Source organism: Quercus lobata, chromosome 4, assembly GCF_001633185.2.
Source record: "Quercus lobata isolate SW786 chromosome 4, ValleyOak3.0 Primary Assembly, whole genome shotgun sequence".
NCBI lineage: Eukaryota > Viridiplantae > Streptophyta > Magnoliopsida > Fagales > Fagaceae > Quercus > Quercus lobata.
In genome coordinates, this window is record NC_044907.1 from 89736585 (window position 1) to 89757109 (window position 20525).

Genomic DNA, 20525 nt, shown 5'->3' on the forward strand with positions numbered 1-20525 from the left:
AGAATCTTGTGGATTAATTTATAGAAACAATCGTAAAAACATGTCCATTATCAAAAAATCATCAAAGTCATAAAATTTATTGGGTGAAAACGATACCATATTTGGCTTGTGTTCATCCCTACATGGCATAGCATGAGACTGATTAATATATTGCTTTTCCAATGGAATATTGACAGTCTCATATCCACCCTCCATTTGTGTTACTACTAACTATAATAAACATAAAATAAATAATGTCAACTACATACGGTAAAAATTCAAATAAGCACTAGATTTAATAGAATGATAAGTATTCAAACATTATAAAAAATCAATTGTTACCTTAGGACTATCAAAACCTCCAATTGAATGTAATTTCAGCATCCTTTGCTTAACTTCCTCTTTTCCCCCAAAACAAATACGTGGTCGATGTCATTTGGAAACATGTTCAACGTCAATTTCAACGTTAACGTGTTCAAAATAAAACAACTGCAAATGTATAAAATGTTTATAAAATTATAATCAAGATTCATAGAAATTTAAGAAATAAAATTGTATTCTTGAATGTAACTATTTACTACATATTACCATTAATAACAACACGCAACCATCAACTGCTATAAGATTATTGTCTTTATGTTTGCGTACACCTTGAATGAGAAAATCTAGCACGAACTTTGCCCAATTCAAGTTTCTAATCTCTTCAACATTACGGCAAATTAAAACAAAAGACTGTTTCATATAAGATTTTGTAGTGGGACATAATAAAGTACCCACTATAAACAGCAAAAAATAACTCACAAATTCATTTCCAAATGTTTCCATCTTATTCAACTCATCCTCTAAGAGCTTAATTGGTATATCCCCTTCCACATTTAATCCATATTGTTGGCACATATGATTTATCTCTTCTGCGCTCCCAACAATAGATATATCAACCCCATTTGATCTTATTCCTAAAATATATTCTACATCTTCAGTGGAAATCGGTAACCTCTTACCACAAATATCCAATGCACATGAATTTTGGTCAAAATGATCAATTAACCATTTGCATAAATCTCTATCCAAATTTATAAACTTTAAATCCAACAAACTACCAAACCCTAACTCTTGAATGACAGATTTTTGTCTTAGATTCAATTTGTTAACCATCAAACGAACGCGACCAAGGGTACACCGAGTATCTAATGAAACCTGCATTATAAAATAAATAAAAAAGGTTTTATAACGAAATTTAATACATAGTGATGCATTCTAAAAGTTTCGTAGGTAAATACTTACTTTACGTGGTTTGCAAGGAATATTATGTTTTAGATTTGCATAATTTTCACAATTCTCACGTGCTTCCCTCCTATACTCTAATTTAGAGTCGTCATCAAGATTATTCCACTTTTTTGTAATCTCATCCTTAACCTGTAATTTTAGATTTTCATACTCAAGTATGATGTCCATGAATATGTGAACTAAAAAATAATAATAACCTAAAAAAATATAAGTATTATTCAACTTACAGCTTTGCTTATCTTGACAATGCCTTCAGCTTTCATCATTTCTACTTGCCTTTTACTAAAAATCCAAATTGAACAAAACTCACTTTCTTGAATATAACATTAGGATAAATAAAACAAGTAAATATATACTGAATTGCGTGAATCTTACTAATAAATTATAAATGCTCCAAGTGGTCTTTTCGGGGACCTAACTTGGAGAGCATCTTGCTCTTCAATGGCATCTTGCTCTTCAATGTTCTTCACTCTCCCCATACTCCTATCACAATATAGCATGAAAAAAAAAAAAAAAAAAAAAAGGTAAGCAATAACATGCATTAAAAAGTAAATACATTTCATGGTTGAATTTTGAAACTAGACAAAAGGTGAATTTTGAAACTAAACATAAAATAAATTTGTGTGATGTGGACACAAGATATAAGGAGTTTGCTATCAATTGGGCCTAAAGACCTAAGCCCAATCTCTTAATTAGTAATTTTCATTTCCTTTATGGATCAAGAGTTAAAGTTCTTTTCTTGTAAGCAATGTTTTGGAACTCTATTAAGAAGCCCTGGGTTCAATTTTATAAGACAAAGTTTAATTGATAATAAAGTTTTCACTAGTGTTATTTCAATTGTTTGGTGCCAACCCTAGCCAACCCTAGGTGTTGACTCCTAGCATTTTCTTTCACTTGGTTTTGAATCCAAGCAAGCCAAGGTGCTAAATCCTAGGTCCCATCCTTTATTTTCTTATTCTTGAATTTATTGTTGCAAATTTTTCGTTTGTCTTTCATCACTGTGTACTTTATAAAAGAACATTAGGTACTCATATTCGTAGTGGAGGAAAAAAAGTCCAACTGGTTTCAAGATACAAAGAGGAAAAGTGAAAGTTCAAAAACGTGTAAAAACACCTTTGAACGTTTAGACCCCCAAATTAAAACTTAATCAATTCAAGCAATATGTCAAACAACTAGTGTGCGGAAACTTAACATATGCTATAATATGAAATTGATTAAATAATATCTAAGCCATAACAGATTAATATCCACAGCAGATAAATGAAAAGGCAAAGATAGAGAGGAAGGAAGATGCAAACACAAAGACAACACGCGATGTGTTATCGAAAAGGAAACCGAAGCCCTCGGCGTAAAACCTCTCCACCGCCCTCCAAGCGGTAAACAATCCACTAGAAAATACAGTTGGGATACAAGGACAGCAATAGACCCTCCAAGCCTAATCTACCCAGTGCACCTAAGCCCTCCAAGCTTCTTGCTCCAACGAGGTTGCGCCGAACCTTTTTCTTTTCTAGCTTCCCGGATTCCGCTACTAGACCATAGCATCAACCAATGAAGATTGGTTCCTTCCTAACTGCTTCCCAGAAATCCAAACGACTGTCTCACAGTGATGATGATGGTGAGAACCAGGTTTGGTATAATGTCTCTCAAGGATTTAATAATGGAGAGGAAGAGAGTTGAGGAATTTGAAGAGATTCTAAGGTAGAGATTGTGGGTGAAACAATCTGGTTTTTCTTTAGGGTTTCTCTCTCAAAATTCTCTCTGGAAGCTCTCTTTCAATCGTGGGTAAAAGGGGTATTTATACTGGAGTGGAGAGGAATGTGAAACGTCAGGTTTTTACAAAACAGGGGTGGCTCGCGGCTTGACCCGCGGCTTGACCAAGTCGCGAGTTCCAGTCGCGAGATAATCGTATGGCCAGTTGTCCTGTTTTGTCCTGTAGTGCTCCAGCTAGCATGACTGTTCATCTTCCAGCATGCTTGGCACGTGTGCTGCTTCTGGCGGCTTGCAGCCGCGAGTCACCCGCGAGTCTCTGTTTTCTTGCACACTCTTGAGCAATCTTCACTCTATCTCACTCACTACCCTTACATCAAACCCACCTAAATACAGGGTTACTAAATGCTGAATTACAAGCAAATTTGGCACGGAATAAAGCCAATTAGATGGTTGAATAAATTCAACCTTACAATCTCCCCCTTTGGCTATTCCGTGACAAAACCCTAAAACAGACTCTAGACTTAACATGTGAGTTGGGAACAGTTGAACAAAACTCACTCACACCTAACTCTAGAAGCTGTGAAGTACTTGAATCATATGAACATAATACTCCTGAAACACAACAATACACCATGATCATTGTAAGCAGAAAATTATAAAATGCATATGAAACAGGCAATATGTGATCAAGCAAAGATGGAGTTATGAAACAAACCATGGCTTGATCAACCAAGTGAACACCACAAGGTAGTGATCACAGTGCTCATTCACACTTGGAATGAACACAAGGACATACAAGTTAACAAGCACAAGGCAAGACACTTGTATGCTCAACACTCAACCAATGCATATCACACAAGGCATATGCATCTAGGAACAATCCTACAAGGGCACAAGAGTGACAGTACATAAACCAAAATGCATAACATTTAGATTAAAGTACTGATTTTAACATAGCATAAAGGCTGCACTAAGCAAGGTACAAACCATAAAGCCTACAAACTATGCATAAAACATTAACCCTAAAAGCTTACAAAAGCACATGGGTACAAACCACAAAACATCCTGAATAACAGTTTACAAAACACAATATATCAACTTAAAGAGAAATCTGAAACTGAAGAAGAATGTAAAGACACTCCCCCTTAGGTAAAGACACTCCCCCTCTGATCATGCCTATCTCTCCCCCTTTTTGTCATGGAATAGACTAGTCATCCTCTTCCAGCTTTCTCTGAATTTGATCCAGTTGAGTTTGAAGAGAAGTAAACTTCATATCCCACCGAGTGCTTTGATGGTGTAGAGAAGCTGTGAGCCCAGACATCTTTGTATTCAACTCGTGGACAGAGGATACAATGCGATCAAGTTTCTCATCTAGGGAGAGAGTGCTAAACTGAGAGTCACTGTGAGATGCAGAAGTTTCTGGTTTGGCTCTCTTCCGACTATGTCCAATGCTTGCATTGCATGTTGATTGGACTTGGTTTGGACATAGGAGATTCATCAGCCATTGGATAAATTCCCTTGAGCTTCAAGATCCGTGAAATGAGACTGCAGAAAGGAACGCATATCCGAGACTCAGTTCGAAGAACCGTTTTGCGCAGAACATGAAAGATATGAGCACAGATGTCTATTTCCACATCAGAGATTAGATCATGAAGAAACAAAGCTCGTCCGAGGTTCATATACCCAGTGCTGGATAAAGGGTACAAATTGTGAAACATTACAATTGTAAGCACTCGCAGTTTTGGAGAAAGAGAGGAAACACTGATGGATTTGCCATTTGGCGAGAACTCCAAGTCTTGACCAAGACTTTCTTTGAGAAGCTCCTCATCAGGACAGAGATCGTCGTAAACCGGCGAATGTCGGAAAATGGGTCTGTTGATGTGAAGAATTTCAGCCAGATATGCGGGAGAGACAGAAAAACTCTTTTTCCGAACCCAGCACTTAAGTTCATCTCCTTCCACAATTGCGTTAGCATAAAATTCTTTTACCAACTCTTCATACGCGTCACCCGGATCAGAGAGAAGGTAATTCCAATCCTTGTGAGCAAACCATTTTGGAATGTCAGTGTCATGAAGTGAGGGCTGATCCAAAGCTCTCTCTAGTAATGGTTTGGCATGAAGAAAGAAATTCTCATAAGACTGATAGGTTGCATATGATCTGAACTTGTCGGGATCGAATCTCTTTGATGAAGAGCGAGTCCCTTTTGGTTGAGATGGGAAATCATCAACATCAATTACTGGTTCCTTCCCTTTGGAACTACCTCCTTTTACAGCAGCTTTCTTAAATGGTGACATGACCAGTCTGCAATATGAACAAGGAAAATGACAGAACACAATCCAACAAGCTTTATTAGCAGTGGGTTAGTGGAAATATAGGGACAATGAAGAAACCCTAATAGCTGGATGAAAATGGTCAGACAGTATCAATGAGGGACATAAAAGGCCCAAATTGAACTACACTGTAGATGAAGATAAAAAAGAACCACAGAATCAGCTGAAAAAGGACCCACATTCAATCAACACATCAACAGAAAACCACACAGGATCAAAGTGAAACATGACATCAACAGCAGAACAGACAAAAATGAGCAAACCCTAACTAAGCACATGATGAAGAACACAAAAACCATCCAAAATAAACTAGCTCAAAAACAAAAACACAAGTTTCCATAAGCAAAGCATGGACAAAGATAAATAGTTGAGCTAAAAACCCATCACAAAATCACAATCAAAAGTGAAAAATCCAGAGGGAAAACCATAACAACAAGTAAAATAGAGTTCAAGACAGAAATATCATACCTGTTAGTCGACGATTTTGATCTGAAAAGAGGCAAACAATGGAGATCGAAAATGGAGACACGGTGTGATGGGTAAGAACAGATGAGAAAGACAATGAACAGTCACAAAAGGATCGAGGGAAAAAAAAAAGTTTAAAACTGTCCTTGTATGACCAAAACACGCGATTTTCGCGACTGAGACGAGTCGCCAAAAAGTCGCCAGCTCAAGCCGCCAAAACACACAAGACCAAAAATTTGAAAAATTTTTCTAAGTGTTTTTCGCGACTGGAAGGTCTACCCGCGAGTGAGTCGCGAGCTGAGCCGCGAAAATCTCTGAGTAACCTCGCGACTGGACCTTCCACTCTCGAACAAGTCGCCAAAAATTACCCGCGGAGACGCGACTGAGGCTCGCGACTTGACATACCCGCGACTGAGCCGCCAAAACAGGGCAAAACAGGTTTTTTTTTTTGAAATTTTCAGATTTTTCAAACAAAATACTTTCCAAAAACACCTAAAACACTCAAAAATCTTTTTGTGCTTGAATTAACAAAGATTGAGCATGTGAAAACACATTTCATCAAGTACAATCACACAAATGAATATGGCATTTTTTGAACATAAACTTGTGTGTTGTGTGTGGATATCAGCAATGAGATAGTCCTTAGTCTAATGTGAAGCTTCAATGATCAATTCAACCAAGACATACACAATTAGCACTAGATCATGTGACCCATCTGAATTATAGAAATATGTATATATGACTTCCCACAAAACTTGATAACATGATTTGAAGCTTTACATTTGACTCCACTTTTAATCATAACATTTGATCTTTTGATCTTTTGAGTCAATCACCTCTCATTGTGAGAGTGATATTTGATATTTCACTTTAATGAATAAGCCTTTGGCTTTTTGAATAAACATTCACTTCAATATAAGGTCGCTTACCCTTTTTCCTAGTCAAATACTAGAATGTGCGACAGGCTTTTGCAGCTCAATATCTCTTTTCATTTGGAGATTTACATTTGGTGAGCTCTTTTTAGCAAAACAAAAATAAAGAGTGGGAAGATATATAGACACAAGTCTATGCATGTCTCAAGATCAACATAACCATTCACTAATCATTCATGACAAGTTTGAAGATCTATTTACAACAATCACAACGATTTCAAGATTTCTCCCACATGGATATGAGTGCATGAAAACAAGCAATGCTCGAAAATGCACAAAGCCATTAGCACAAAGGTACAAGGCAAAACAAGTTTTGAGACAAAAACTCAACAAAGTCAATCAGGCTTTTTGATTTTCTAAATTTTTTATGTGATTTTTGGATTTTTGACACAAGAAGCAAAAAGATTGAAAGGACAAAAAAAACCAACAGAATTCACAGATGGACAAACAAACAATAAACATGTTGCACAAAGAGCCAACAAAGAAGTGTGTGCCTCAACACAAGCAAATTTATCATATTAAAAGTATGTGAAGCACACAACACACAAGGGAGTCAAGGAATTGTACCAACACCAATGGTCTTACGGAGTGATTCAAACCGTGGACCATCGAGAGGCTTGGTGAAGATGTCCGCCTTTTGATTGTCGGTGTGTATGAACTCAAGACACACAACTCTTTCCTTTACCAAATCCCGAATGAAATGGTAACGTATCTCTATGTGTTTAGATTTTGAATGCTGGACAGGATTCTTGGAAAGGTTGATGGCACTGGTGTTGTCACAGAAGACACACATCGTTTCTTGAGGAATTCCATAGTCATGAAGTAATTTCTTCATCCAAAGGAGCTGAGTGCAGCAACTTCCAGCAGCGATATATTCTGCTTCTGCAGTAGATAGAGAAACTGAATTCTGCTTCTTGCTCATCCATGAGACAAGGTTGTTACCAAGATAGAAACAGCCGCCTGAAGTGCTTTTCCGATCGTCTACACTGCCGGCCCAGTCAGCATCTGAATACCCAGCAAGACAAGCATTTGAGTCTTTTGAATACCACAGACCATAGTTTGCAGTACCATTCACATACCGAATGATTCGCTTAGCAGCAGTCAGATGAGATTCCTTCGGATTAGCTTGGTACCTGGCACAAACGCCCACACTAAAAGCAATGTCCGGTCTGCTGGCTGTAAGGTAGAGCAAACTCCCTATAATGCTCCTATACAATGTAGGACTTACTTCAACTCCCGACGAATCCACATTCAGTTTAGTGGAAGAGCTCATGGGGGTGGAGGCATGTTTTTTGGAGTCTAGTCCAAACTTCTTGACAATGTTTCTGGCATACTTCTCTTGAGATACAAATATACCCTCCTTCTGTTGTTTGACTTGAAGACCCAAGAAAAATGTGAGCTCCCACACCATACTCATCTCAAACTCCTTCTTCATCTCCTCAGAAAATTCAGTAGCACGATCTTCGATGGTTGCCCCAAACACTATATCATCAACATAGACTTGTGCCACAAGGAGATAATCTTCATCATTTTTGACAAACAGAGTTCGATCGGCATACCATCTCTTGAAACCTCTATCTAGAAGATAATGTGTAAGACGATCGTACCAGGCTCTAGGCGCTTGTTTTAAGCCATAAAGGGCTTTCTTCAATCTTAATACATGATCTGGAAAATGAGGATCCTCAAATCCTTTCGGTTGCTCAACAAATACTTCTTCATTTAGATATCCATTCAGAAATGCGCACTTTACATCCATTTGATAAAGTTTGAAATTCAAGGTGCACGCAATAGACATGAGGATTCGAATGGATTCGAGTCTTGCCACCGGAGCAAAAGATTCATCAAAATCCACTCCTTCTACTTGAGTGTATCCTTGAGCTACTAACCGAGATTTGTTTCGGATTATCTCTCCATCTTCATCAGTTTTGTTCTTAAAAATCCATTTTGTCCCTATAACATGAATGTTCTCAGGCCGTGGAGCAAGTTCCCACACATCATTCCTCACAAACTGATTCAGCTCTTCATGCATTGACTCAACCTAATTCTCATCTTGAAGAGCCTCTTCAACCCTTTTTGGTTCAAACTGTGCAAGATAGCAGTGATATGTTACATGATTAGCTAGCAGAATGTTTCCTTTCCTGAGGCGAAGACCGTCATCAAGAGATCCTATGATGTTACTTTCTGGATGATTCTTGATAACTCTTGAAGATGGCCTTTTTGAAGTGGAAACTTCCTCACTGCGAGAGATAGGAGGATGAACTTCAGGAGGAGTAAGAGGGCTTGATGTTCTAGACATTGATCTCATTTCCATTCTTTGGTTGATTGGAGTCGATTCTACTTCTGGTATAGGTTCTTCACCTTCTATATCCAAAGCTTCTACCTCAACATCTGTCTCTTTGGTGCTCGGCCCTTCTACATCATCAATCATTTCCACCTTAGGTAAGGCGTCATCAATCTTGACATTTATGGACTCCATCACAGTCTTTGTTCTCTTGTTAAACACTCTATACGCTCGACTTGTAGTAGAGTAGCCAAGAAAAATACCCTCATCACTTCTCGCATCAAACTTCCCAAGATTCTCTCGATCATTTAGGATATAGCATTTACTTCCAAACACCCGGAAATACTTCACTTTTGGCTTCTTCCAATTCCACATCTCATAGGCAGTCTTCTTTGTACCAACTCGAAAGAAAATCCTATTGCCAATGTGACACGAGGTGTTGACAGCTTCTCCCCAAAATTTTTGAGGAATTTGCTTGTTAAGCAACATGACTCTTGCCATCTCCTGAATCACACGATATTTTCTTTCTACCACTCCATTTTGTTGTGGAGTTTTGGGAGCAGAAAATTCTCTCTTAATTCCATTCTTCTCACAGAAGGACTCGAATCTTGCATTTTCAAATTCCCTCCCATGATCACTTCTAACTTTGGCTATCGGAATCCCTTTTTCATTTTGTAGTTTCTTGCACAGAATCTCCAACCTCTCACAAGCTTCTGATTTTTCTCTAAGGAATTCAACCCAAGTGTATCTTGAGTAGTCGTCCACAATAACCATAATGTATCTCTTTCCCCCTAGGCTTTCAGTTCTGGTAGGCCCCATTAGATCAACATGAAGTAACTCCAAGCACCGAGAGGTGGCTATCACATTCACCTTGTGATGACTTACCTTAGTTTGCTTCCCCATTTGACACGCACCACAAACGGTCTTCTTCACTTTTCCAAACTTAGGACGTCCCTCGACTGCTTCTAGTTTGGAGACTTTTGATACTTGTTTGAAGTTGGCATGCCCAAATCTATGATGCCACAGCTCCAACATATCCACACGAGCACTTCTACACGATATGGGTGCCGTGGGAACTATTCCATAACAGTTATCTGTAGTCCGATTTCCTTCCAAAACCTGAATCCCCTCTTCATTGATGATCACACATCCCTTCTTAGAGAATTGTACCAGAAAATCATCATCACAAATTTGAGTGATGCTCAGCAAATTCGCCTTTAGCCCTTTTATGTACAGCACATCTTTCAACAGCGGCAAACCAGGTATCTCAACGGTTCCTTTGCCTAGGACTTGAGCATGACTTCCATCACCGAAGGTCACATAATCACCAACCTTTTCTTTGAGTGTCTTAAACAGAGACTTATCCCCTGTCATATGGCGAGAACACCCACTGTCAAGATACCACAAACATGCATTAAACACCTTCAATGAGGTATGCACAAATAGGTTCACATGTGACAGACATCTTTGACCTTCAAACACAAACTCATCATCAGTTTTCATGCTTCTTTCAGATTGATTTTTCATTTTCAGATTCTCAATCATCTCACACAACGTTCTATTCTTTCTTTTATATTTCTTAATCAATGATTTAGATTCAGATATGCTACTATGTAAGACATGATTCTGACTTTCAAGATATTCCAGCATGTGAACAAGTACTCTAGCATGTTTCTTAGTTTTTAACAACTCTACAAGATCATCAGTAAGACACCTTTCAGACATATGCATAGAGTCATTTTCACAAACACTTAAGCTACAATTCAGCATGGTATAAACCAAAACAATCAACCACAACACAGGGGTCTAGGATCACACTTAGGTAATAAAACCACAACAAGTGTACCTGCTCTGATACCAATTGAAAGTTCAAAAACGTGTAAAAACACCTTTGAACGTTTAGACCCCCAAATTAAAACTTAATCAATTCAAGCAATATGTCAAACAACTAGTGTGCGGAAACTTAACATATGCTATAATATGAAATTGATTAAATACTATCTAAGCCATAACAGATTAATATCCACAGCAGATAAATGAAAAGGCAAAGATAGAGAGGAAGGAAGATGCAAACACAAAGACAACACGCGATGTGTTATCGAAGAGGAAACCGAAGCCCTCGGCGTAAAACCTCTCTGCCACCCTCCAAACGGTAAACAATCCACTAGAAAATACAGTTGGGATACAAGGACAGCAATAGACCCTCCAAGCCTAATCTACCCAGTGCACCTAAGCCCTCCAAGCTTCTTGCTCCAACGAGGTTGCGCCGAACCTTTTTCTTTTCTAGCTTCCCGGATTCCGCTACTAGACCATAGCATCAACCAATGAAGATTGGTTCCTTCCTAACTGCTTCCCAGAAATCCAAACGACTGTCTCACAGTGATGATGATGGTGAGAACCAGGTTTGGTATAATGCCTCTCAAGGATTTAACAATGGAGAGGAAGAGAGTTGAGGAATTTGAAGAGATTCTAAGGTAGAGATTGTGGGTGAAACAATCTGGTTTTTCTTTAGGGTTTCTCTCTCAAAATTCTCTCTGGAAGCTCTCTTTCAATTGTGGGTAAAAGGGGTATTTATACTGGAGTGGAGAGGAATGTGAAACGTCAGGTTTTTACAAAACAGGGGTGGCTCGCGGCTTGACCAAGTCGCGAGTTCCAGTCGCGAGATAACCGTAAGGCCAGTTGTCCTGTTTTGTCCTGTAGTGCTCCAGCTAGCATGACTGTTCATCTTCCAGCATGCTTGGCACGTGTGCTGCTTCTGGCGGCTTGCAGCCGCGAGTCACCCGCGAGTCCCAGCCGCGAGTCTCTGTTTTCTTGCACACTCTTGAGCAATCTTCACTCTATCTCACTCACTACCCTTACATCAAACCCACCTAAATACAGGGTTACTAAATGCTGAATTACAAGCAAATTTGGCACGGAATAAAGCCAATTAGATGGTTGAATAAATTCAACCTTACAAAAAGTGATTAGGAGCTCAAAAAATAGAGTCCCAAAAGATTATCAAGATTTTTTTTTTCTTTAAGTTAGTTTTTATTCACATAAAAAAGAGCAAAGATGAAACACCATCAAATACACAGGTTGTGAACTGAAGGTGCATCTGAATCCAGCAAACTAGAGACAGAATGACCACTTGTGGGAGCCATCCAATCATACAATGTAGAAAAATCAACTTCACAGCCAACATTAATCATTCAAGGACTTCAAATGTCCAGTTATTTTGTTCCTTCCAAACAATCCCCATGACATAGGGATTGCATTCCAAATATCACCATTTTTCTGCCTAGAAAACTACCCCTTCCAACATGCCAACAAATCTACACCCTCTTTGGCATAACCCACTGCACCCCAAAGAGGCATAAAATGAAAGACTACGAATCTCTATCCATAGAACAATTTAACAATAAGTGATCATAGACTCCCCAGCTTGCTTACACATACAACAACAATCCACTATGATAACATAAGCATGCCTGGCACAAGAACCAAGTTATGAATGAATTCCTTTTATACCCCAAAAAAAAAAAATGGAGATAATAAGTGAAAAAATTAAAATAATACTTCTTTAATTAGAAGAGTAACTAAGGAAATGCAGTGAAGTCAATCAAGAAGTGTTTTTGAATAAAACCATATTCTCAAAAATTTACAACTGCTAATTTTACTCCCCACAAACTTGTTTCGAATCTAATTGTAGCTATAAACTAGTTGATGTTCACTACAATGCACTTGCTTTAGCCAAAGCATCAACCTATGCAAAACCTGCTAAATCATCAAAATCTATGCAGTATTCAACACCCCTAGGCCTTGGCTTAGTAGTAGCTTTTTCATCAAGTAGAGAAAAAAGCGTTGAAATGATTTTTCAACTTTAAAAAATTTAAAATTTAAAATTTGAAAGGAAAAAAAAAAAGGTAATAAAATGATATTTAATAGCTGATAATGTAGTTTTAAAATAATATAAAAAAATTAAATTTAAAAAAAAAAAAAAAAAGGCATCAACAAATATCCAAATAAGCAGGGCCAAGGAATGAGAAAGTTGAGCAAGGAATCAAATAGAGGTGGCATCAATAACAAATTCATCCCATTTTTGTTTGATCTTCTTGAATTGACTTAGAGAATGACTCCCATGTACTCCCTCTTTCAATAATGTAAGTTTGAGTTGCCAAATACTCTTATTTGAAAGAAAATAATTGATGTAGAACAGAGCGCTTTGATATTAAAATTTATAAAAGACAGAAGAATTCTCAAGGGACTTTGCAGAGCCACACTGCTAGAAAGTAGAAAGGCGCAGGATGATGTATGTATAACTTTTGCTTGGTCTTGCATTTATCTAACTCCACCTGTGTTCGACTTATCATGGTTCTTGTTTTATATTACTTTACATGTGACTAACTGAAAATTGCTAGTTTAGATTATGCATTTATTTTTTGCATGCTCGTGTTCTATATTAATTCTTTTTTATACTGTTTACTACTGCACATTGACATTTTCTTTAATGAATTTTCTATTTCTACTTGACATATTATATAGGCTGACACATAAAGGTAGTTTAATAGTTGAATTCCAATGTGATGACTAATGAGTGGGGTGATTGTGGAGATGGACTGCACTTAATGCAACTTGACATCCATTTCTAAAATCAATTATTTGTTTTGTATAAGTTTCTAGGGCTTGTACAAAGTCAAGAGTCATTAAATCCAGACAGGACTCAGGAGTTTCATCATTCAATTGTGAGAATGTTTATCATAATTTTTGGATGCAAGTTAGTTGGACATTTTCCTTTTTTCTTCTTCTCCCTTTTTTTTGGGAGAAAAGGGATTCCCTCATTCTCTCAGTTCCTTGTAAAGCAGCCTCCACCGTTGGGTGTAGTTTTGGTTAATTTGTTCTCAGTTGGATGGTTCTATTTGAAGAACTACATTAGAGAGGGTTTTTTGTGGATCTTTTTCTAAAGGAATTTTCTGATGTAAATTTCCCAGCTTTTTGTTGGTTGTTACCTAGGTTTAAACAATTTTCCTTCAAGTATCACTTATTAAAAACAAAACATTCCTTCAAGTGTCTCATTTGCACATTTATATTTTTTAATGCCATTCCACTAGGGTCCACCAGGGGATTTTAATCCTAATCCTTAAGTTTATCCTTAGGCCTTTGGTATCATTCATGCCTTACTCATGTAAGAGATAGATGAGTGGTAAAATGCATTATCATGGATTTTTCCTTGAAAGGCATCCTCCGTTGACAAATCAATTTGAAGCCTATGATTCCCCAAGTTTTTTGATTGTAAATGTCTCGATTATGGGTTGAAAACTCAATGGGTCCATCTGTAACTTACCAATAAAGTAAATGTCTATAGGCTTTTGGCAAACTAGTATAAGTTAGAGCTAGTGGTTGGTTAAGTTCTGTTTTGACTAGGCATGGTCTAGACTGGTTTGGTTTGGGTTGTGTTGAATAATTAGAAGGGGAGGCACTAGTCAAAAAACAGGAAATGAAGGGTTGGTGCCGGTTGGTATTAGCTTAATGTGGCAGCTTGGTTTGGTTTAGATGTTTAGTGACTCCAATACCTGTCCTGTTGGCATGTAAGATAAAAGAGGGACACATTTTTGATACAGGAGATGATCTAATTAGGAAGGCTGTTTTTATTACAACTTCAATTTATGGTGAACATCAGACAGATAAAATATCTGCAACTAAAACTCTGAGCAAACTCACCAGGCTTCTTTCAAATTCTAAATTTTAGAGAAATCAACTCTAAAATAGGAAACCAACTCAAAAAAATAGCACAAACCAACACTGAAATTGGTGTTCTTACTGCCAAGGTGGTCGGAAAAAAAAAAAAAAAAAAAAAAAAAAAAAAAAAAAACTCCTAAATCTGTAGGTCCATAGTATCGTGTCCTCCCCACACTCCCAACCAAATCTAATCGTATCCCAACTTATGGATAAGGGTTCCCACGTCTCACATTCCAAACTCAAAAGTGTAAAGACTTTTTTTTTTCTTTTTTTTGATAAACCGGCCTGTGAGACAGACCGATGCTTTTATTATTAAAACATAAGAAAACTAATCAAACAGAGCAAGGGGGATAATGTCCCCAAGTAAGTCTTCAACCCAAACCTGACATTCTAATTCTAGCCCAACCCGGGATTTCTTTGCCAAAGCATCGGCAACCTTATTACAATTTCGTTTCACATGGCAGTAGCGATCTAGGCAATCAATGGTGGACTAACAAGCCCTTCGATGTAAAGATTAATTTGTCAAATATATAAGAACTGAAACTCAAACAAAACAATAATATCATAAACCCACAAAGTTTAGAGAAATAATATAAACCCATATCAGCGTTAATCATATGTAAAGAGAGAACCTGAAGATTGTGGGTGGCGCCGCCGATTTAGAATGGAAGAGAAGAAGCACCGCCGAGTCGTCTGGGAAGAGATGAAGCACCGTTGAGTTGGATTGGATATGAGTGCGCCGCTGATTTGAATATGGATTGGAAGCGAATAAGCTAGAGAGCGGCGCCGACAAGTGGATTGGATGAGAAGGACCGCCTCCGATTTGAGGTTGTGGGTGCCTCGGGCTCTGAGTGTTTGTCGGTGCGCCGGGCTCTGAGGGTTTTGTGGGTTGCGCCACAGATGTGGTATCAACGATTTGAGGGTTTTGTTTAGAGAGGCAAACAGAGCAAACGATTTGAGGGTTTTGTTTAGAGAGGCTCTGTAAGGGTTTTGTTTAGAGAGGCAAACAGAGCAATGGGTAGATACGCAAACGTGAGACAGGAGAAAGGCGGAAAAGGCTGATCAATGTTTTAATTTTTTTTGTTTATATTTAAAACCTGTTTAACCGGTAACCAAAAACCTTTAAAATTATATTAACGGACATGATCAAAACCATAAGAAATTAACGGCCCAGATATAGGTGGGTACCGTACCCCCCTTTTTTTTTGGGGGGTACAGTAGAATGACCCATTATTTGATGAGTGAGTTCATGGTTTGGTTAATGATTACTATCTAAGATTTATGTATAGTGGAAAATTTAAGGGTTTTGAGTTATAACATGTGATGGTTGGTAAATTTAATTTTTCCATTGCTATTGGGTTTATTTGGAGTTAGTTAAAGTTCTAAATTTCTTGTCTTGAATGATATTTTGATTTTACTTTCATGGGTCTCTTAATGATGTAGTGTAAATTTATGGAAGCTAGTCATAATGTTGGAAATGATATTAAATTGGTTAACTTTATAAATTGGAGTTTATGCCTTGAGAATCAAGTTGTTGAGAAATTTTGGAAGAGGAATGTATTATTGATGAGGCTAAATATTAGACTTACCTAATTAAGTGGTTATTTAGCAATTCCTAAATTGTAGCTAGATACAATTTTAACCTTTATGCTTATTGTGTTAGGCTTGCTTGATATTGTTGAGGTTCTAGCCAATCTCCTTTGGAGCTTGGAGAATTAGGCTTTTGCTTTTGCAAGGTAAGTAGCTTTTTAATGGGATTTTTGGAAAATAACCATATTTTATAAATGTTGTTTTTGGGTCAAACACATTTTGGAAAATTATATACGGATATATGTTTTCTTAAAAGCATTGTATTGTGACTCTATTATATATTATTACTAGACGCAGACCCGCGCAATGCGCAGGGAAAAAAACTATTTACTGTAGTGAAAAATACTATTTCTCTTTTAAGAACTCAAATAATAAAGCTAAAAGCTAATGATTAATTAAACCAATATAATTTTTTCCTATCAAGGGTCTTAAATTTAAGTATGAATTTCAAATTTGTGTGTTTTCTATAACAGGAAGTCTCAAACAGTAGGATGATTAAATAAAGATGGATTGAGTATAATATTATTAACAGAAATAGTTTTTAAAAAAAACCAATAAAATGGACCAAAAATGCAATTGTAATTAAAAGTTAAAAGTGAAATTTCAAGTTCTATTACAATCTCTCATAGCATATTTGGTTCACAAACTACAATCATTGTTACTCATACGGAGTTTGGATTATGCACCTATACTTGCAGTTTAGAATTTTGACATTGAAATTGATAGATGGTAAATTCTCTTTAGAATCATGCATATCCTTTGAGACCTCAACTACTTCAAATACTTTGTTTTATCCACATGACTCCTGGAATCAAAACTCAAATTGAAATAATAAGGTCATCACCATAAAATATAAATGCCTCTAATTTGACAATAAGATCTGACAAACTAATCACTCACCAAATACAATTATTCCTACCAATCATAACTATTTGAGCCAAATATCAAAACTAAAAATCATTTAGATGGAGACAGAGAAATCAAAAATGAAACAAAATTCCTACAGAATGCAATATAGAAAGAGAGGCAGAGATAAACCAACTCTTAGGAACAAAAGTGCAAGAGCGTGTCAGCAAAGAATTAAGACTTGAAGAGACGCCCAAAGAACCAAAAGAGAAGACCATGGTGCTTGATTAAACTTAGGTTCCACTTACAACATTACAAATCACTTAGCTGCCAAGTGCCAATACTCAACTTTCAACAAACACCTGTTGCCCACCAAATTGATACCAAGTGAAGGCCTAAGGCCCTGACACAGCAACTTTGAAAAGTATTATAGGTCCTAATAGTTTATGTTTCAGCAATTTGTACCAATTTAAAAATATGCCAAGCAGAGTACAACAAACATCTATGAGACAAAATAAATACCTTACATGAAACCTAAAGTCCAAAAAATATATATATATATATATATATAGAATAAAAAATAAAGAAGCTTGTTCTACAAATTCTCTCATGACTTTGATAGGGAGAACCCTCAAAGATAACAATATAGCAGTAGTCTTCCTATGCACTTTTCAACTTTGACAGCCCATGAACATATTGGAACTTTTTCAAATTCTTACACTAAAATGAAACACCAATCCATTTGCCTTTCTTAGACTTTGAAGCTTCCGTGAGGACCATGATTTGCCTGAGAATAGGAAAATTTTTCATCTGTTTCAATGTTGTTGCAGACTTTGTTTCTTAGCATTTCTCTCCTTCCAAAAGCACTACATAAAGACAACATTCTATTAGACATCTTCTCTAATAAAATATGATCAATAAAAAAAAAATGTTTGCTTCTCCTTCCAAAGGCAACAACAGAGAGGTACACCCCAATAAGAAATTGAATGATTAATAAAATCTCTTAGTTTCCGTTTAGTTAGCTGTGCCCATACTTATTGAATTATTGTTTAAATCTATTGCCGTAGAAAAGAAGAAGCAACTATTAGACAATATTGTATAAAAATAAAAATGCTATATTTTTTCATCTCAACGATTCGACATACAACATTGTTCATTTTGCACAGATGATAAGTCCTTGACCCTAATTGCACAAAGATTAAACTCACATTGAATAAAGTTAAGTAAGACCCACATTCTTTTTTGCTAAATAATCAAGTGAGAGTGGCCCTTAAACACACTTCAATCATTGAATTTTTAATTCCATTTTAAAGAACAAACCACTTGAAAGATAAATATTCACATAAAAAATAGGCAGGGAAGGGAGGAATTTAGTTTAAATTGTTAATTTTTTTGGATAATTGGTCGTCTCTCTTGATGGTTTTTTTGTGTAAGTTATTCTGTCCTACTAATGATCTTCACACATTTCAAGTCACAGTGAGAGTATAGAAATTTGACAGAAAGTCTCAAACCCATTAATCTTTCTAAGCTTCACAGTGAAGTCTGAAGGGTATCAATAAGATCAAAATTAATTTAATCCTATAAAAGATTAAAAAAAATGTATAACCACGTCACTTCAAAAACATTTAAGGAGCAACATAATTGGCAATTCAAATATCAAATATAAATTAGAAGAAGAAAGATTTATATTAAGTAATGAAGCACACTTGCAGCCCATGCCTCAATTCCAATATGGCAACAAACAGAAGCCAAATTCTCAGCCTCAATGCTTAAATCAAGGAGCTAATTTACCACAGATAAAGCATGACAGATTGCCCCCTAATATCACGCCCAATGTTTGACTTTGTTCTTTGCAATTACCTTAGGAATATATTATACATTTACTTTATAACTTTTCCTTGTACAAATTACTTTCTATACATGATGTAAATAGAATTTCTAATAAACATATTTCAAGCCTGAATCACTGTCTATGATTCCAACAGTATTAAAAGCATGTAATATTTTCAAATTGATCATACCCTTTCTGGCAGAAACAATGGTGTATTTTGTATTGCATGAACATGGCAGTGATCACTTGGACTTCTTCTTTCTAGAGCTGCTAGGTACTGATTCGTCAGATGGAGCCAATGACGCCAAAGCTAATTTGTTATATCAGCATAGTTGATTCCTGTTGTAAAAAGCATTGAATGTTTCTTCAAAGTTTTAAGTAAAAATTTATTTAAAATTGAAAGTGAATAAGAAAAACCTAAACAATGAGAGATGTGGATAAGGGATTCACCACTTAAAATTGAAAGTGAATAAGAAAAACCTAAACAATGAGAGATGTGGATAAGAGATTCACCATCATTGTCTAGTTTGAGATTTTAATGGTGACCCAATCATCAAACCTGATAATGTTCATCATTGCTGTATCTTCATCATCAACTTGCGCAGCCTCAGAAGCATGAATACTCCAAAATCCCTATACTTAAAATAAAAATAAAATACACCTAAATATATTAATTGATTTTACAATCTTTAGAAGTATGCACACAATCATAGCACAACTTAAAAATGCTTGCACAGTGACTTAAGTTTCACGAATCTGATAAAAGAAATTCACACATTCTTAAAATTGAAACCATGAATATCAAACCATGTCTAAACCAAAGACCATGATAAACACAATTATGCAGAAAATTCAAACACCAGGAAAACAATTTTCTTTGATTCTAAAACCCAATCAATATATTATACAATCATACAAAACAAACAGTGGAAGCAAACACCACAACACTACAGTAATAAATCAGAGTCACACTAAGTCGTTGGAATCGCACAAGATAAGACCCAGCAATCAAAAATTCAACACACTAAGAAAAATGATTTATAAAGTAATTAAATTCAACATAACAATCATCCACACCACAGCACGAAAGACGCAATAAAAAGGGAAAAAAAAATAATGCAAAAGAATAGAGCACAAAAGAAACTTGGATTTAGAGATACCTCAACTGAATCGTCTAGCTGCTATCAGTATTTATATATTGTAAGGAGAGGAAGACAAGAAGGAAGGAAAACAGAGAGGTTGCCGTTAGAAGGGAGAGAGGCTGGCGATGATTAAATGTGAAACCGTAGAACAGAGAAGGTGGGGAAGGGTAAAGAACTAAAACGTGGGAGACAAGAAATTAAAACCGTGTGCAACAAAAGGAAAGGAAAAACAAAAAGTTGCAACCGTGAAAGCATAGGGTTTGGGCTTTATGTGATATTAAATTTGTAAGAAGTGGGCTTTATGGTGAAGATAAGGATGAAAATTATTTTATAATTATCTGTATTCAAAATTGATAAAAATTATTTTAAAATTGTAGGATAAATTTAGAAAAGAAGATAAAAATGACATGGCTG

The 20525-nt window shown here is 36.4% G+C and overlaps 1 protein-coding gene and 1 long non-coding RNA gene across 3 annotated transcripts; both read right to left on the reverse strand.

The window, feature by feature from the left end:
- Positions 1-97: 97 nt before the first annotated feature.
- LOC115986718 lies at positions 98-15535 on the reverse strand. The gene is made up of 7 exons (XM_031109986.1): positions 15335-15535; positions 1642-1749; positions 1494-1548; positions 1264-1395; positions 568-1176; positions 322-468; positions 98-210 (listed from the first exon to the last, which is right to left on the reverse strand). Exons 2-6 carry the CDS (start codon positions 1743-1745, stop codon positions 412-414), a joined length of 957 nt encoding a protein of 318 aa, XP_030965846.1. The 5' UTR covers positions 1746-1749; positions 15335-15535; the 3' UTR covers positions 98-210; positions 322-411.
- A 2121-nt stretch (positions 15536-17656) lies between these two features.
- LOC115983936 lies at positions 17657-20291 on the reverse strand. 2 transcript variants are annotated; one of them, XR_004090308.1, is made up of 4 exons: positions 20130-20291; positions 19529-19602; positions 19160-19308; positions 17657-18004 (listed from the first exon to the last, which is right to left on the reverse strand). It is a non-coding gene; the product is annotated as an uncharacterized LOC115983936 (long non-coding RNA). The 2 variants fall into 2 exon arrangements; XR_004090307.1 differs by having other exon boundaries at positions 19529-19607.
- Positions 20292-20525: the final 234 nt, after the last annotated feature.

Coding starts and splice junctions, on each gene's coding strand:
- LOC115986718 (XM_031109986.1), bottom strand. CDS start 1,745: ATGGGGAGAGTGAAGAACATTGAAGAGCAAGATGCCATTGAAGAGCAA. Junction 1,177..1,263: donor TTCCTTGCAAACCACGTAAA/GTAAGTATTTAC, acceptor TTTATAATGCAG/GTTTCATTAGATACTCGGTG. Junction 469..567: donor GTTGCGTGTTGTTATTAATG/GTAATATGTAGT, acceptor ATACATTTGCAG/TTGTTTTATTTTGAACACGT.